We start from the raw sequence: 1257 nt of genomic DNA on the forward strand, positions 1-1257 counted from the left end.
TTTCAAAATTTGCTACATTCACTGGATTGACTGTGTCATTATAAAAATTGTATTCCGCCAAAAGTGGATACTCTAATTCTATACACCTACATGTACATGTACATGTAATTAACGTCACATGATAGTTACATGACATGATACAATACAGTACAATACATTAGCCGATGACATTAGTTCAGTGTCTCAGTCTAAATAAAGGATGCTGTGGTCTTGCTCTTGCTGAATATTCCATGTACATCATGTCGTTACCGCCTGACATTGTCGCCATTGACCCCGCCTTCCTCTCAAAGCCACGCCCTTTCCCCTGACCCCCTCCGGACGTGGGTAAGACCTCTTCATCAGCATCACTATCAGAAGCAGCTAAAACCTGGAGAAAGAGGGGAGGGAGAGAATATACATGTACATAATGTAACTTGAGAAATCATCACTTCTATCTACAGCATACTATTTACTAAATATCTTTATTTATTATACATGTATTTAACCATCTCTCCCTCACTTGATGGAGCAGTTCTGCTTCTTCTTTCTTAGAGCTGTATGCCAGGTCAGTCTCAGCCTCCATGCCGGCTAGTTTAGTGACGACTTTGAAGCTGTATCCCTGATTAACGAGAAACCTTTGCCGCTTGGTTGAGAAATGCATCTCTTCGGTATCTTGTGAGATCAGCGAATAGAAATAAGCATTATAGGCTTCAGCTATGGACTCTACAGGAGAAAGGAAAATAATTGTACATGTACATTGTAGCCATAAACTTTCATAAATTCATTGCTTCACATACATGTACATAAGTACATATTTACCTTTCTTGGCTCTTAATATTCTTCCCAGCCTTTGTGCCTCCTATAAATAGTAACATTAATGATCACATCACATTACATCATCGGTAATGTACCTGACGTCTTGAACCACCATGAGCTGATACCTAGAAATACAACAAACATTAATAACCATTAATAACTATTAATAATTATTAATAACTTACTTGTATGAGTACATTAGCGTCAGGAAGATCAAAGGAATTGTCTCCAACCTACAAAAATAAATTAATAATAATAATAATAATAATTTTAATAATTAATATTTACTTTTGATATAAATATTGTATTAACTTGAGGATTGTGTCTGAAGTTTTTAAGTATCTTCATTCTCTCCTTCTGTGGAGTCTGTCCATCAATGAATGGCCTATCCAGTTTCATAGCATAAGTACGGAGGGGAAACACCATATCAGAAAATATCATTATCTTATCATTACGCCTAAT

At 36.1% G+C, this 1257-nt stretch overlaps 1 protein-coding gene across 1 annotated transcript; it reads right to left on the reverse strand.

Annotated features, from left to right (window-relative positions):
- Positions 1–26: 26 nt before the first annotated feature.
- LOC105316297 (TFIIH basal transcription factor complex helicase XPB subunit-like) lies at positions 27–1251 on the reverse strand. The gene is made up of 6 exons (XM_011411125.2): positions 1084–1251; positions 981–1028; positions 891–920; positions 799–838; positions 500–702; positions 27–367 (listed from the first exon to the last, which is right to left on the reverse strand). Exons 1-6 carry the CDS (start codon positions 1234–1236, stop codon positions 176–178), a joined length of 666 nt encoding a protein of 221 aa, XP_011409427.2. The 5' UTR covers positions 1237–1251; the 3' UTR covers positions 27–175.
- Positions 1252–1257: the final 6 nt, after the last annotated feature.

Source organism: Amphimedon queenslandica, unplaced genomic scaffold, assembly GCF_000090795.2.
Source record: "Amphimedon queenslandica unplaced genomic scaffold, v1.1 AMPQUscaffold_2132_Cont25864, whole genome shotgun sequence".
NCBI lineage: Eukaryota > Metazoa > Porifera > Demospongiae > Haplosclerida > Niphatidae > Amphimedon > Amphimedon queenslandica.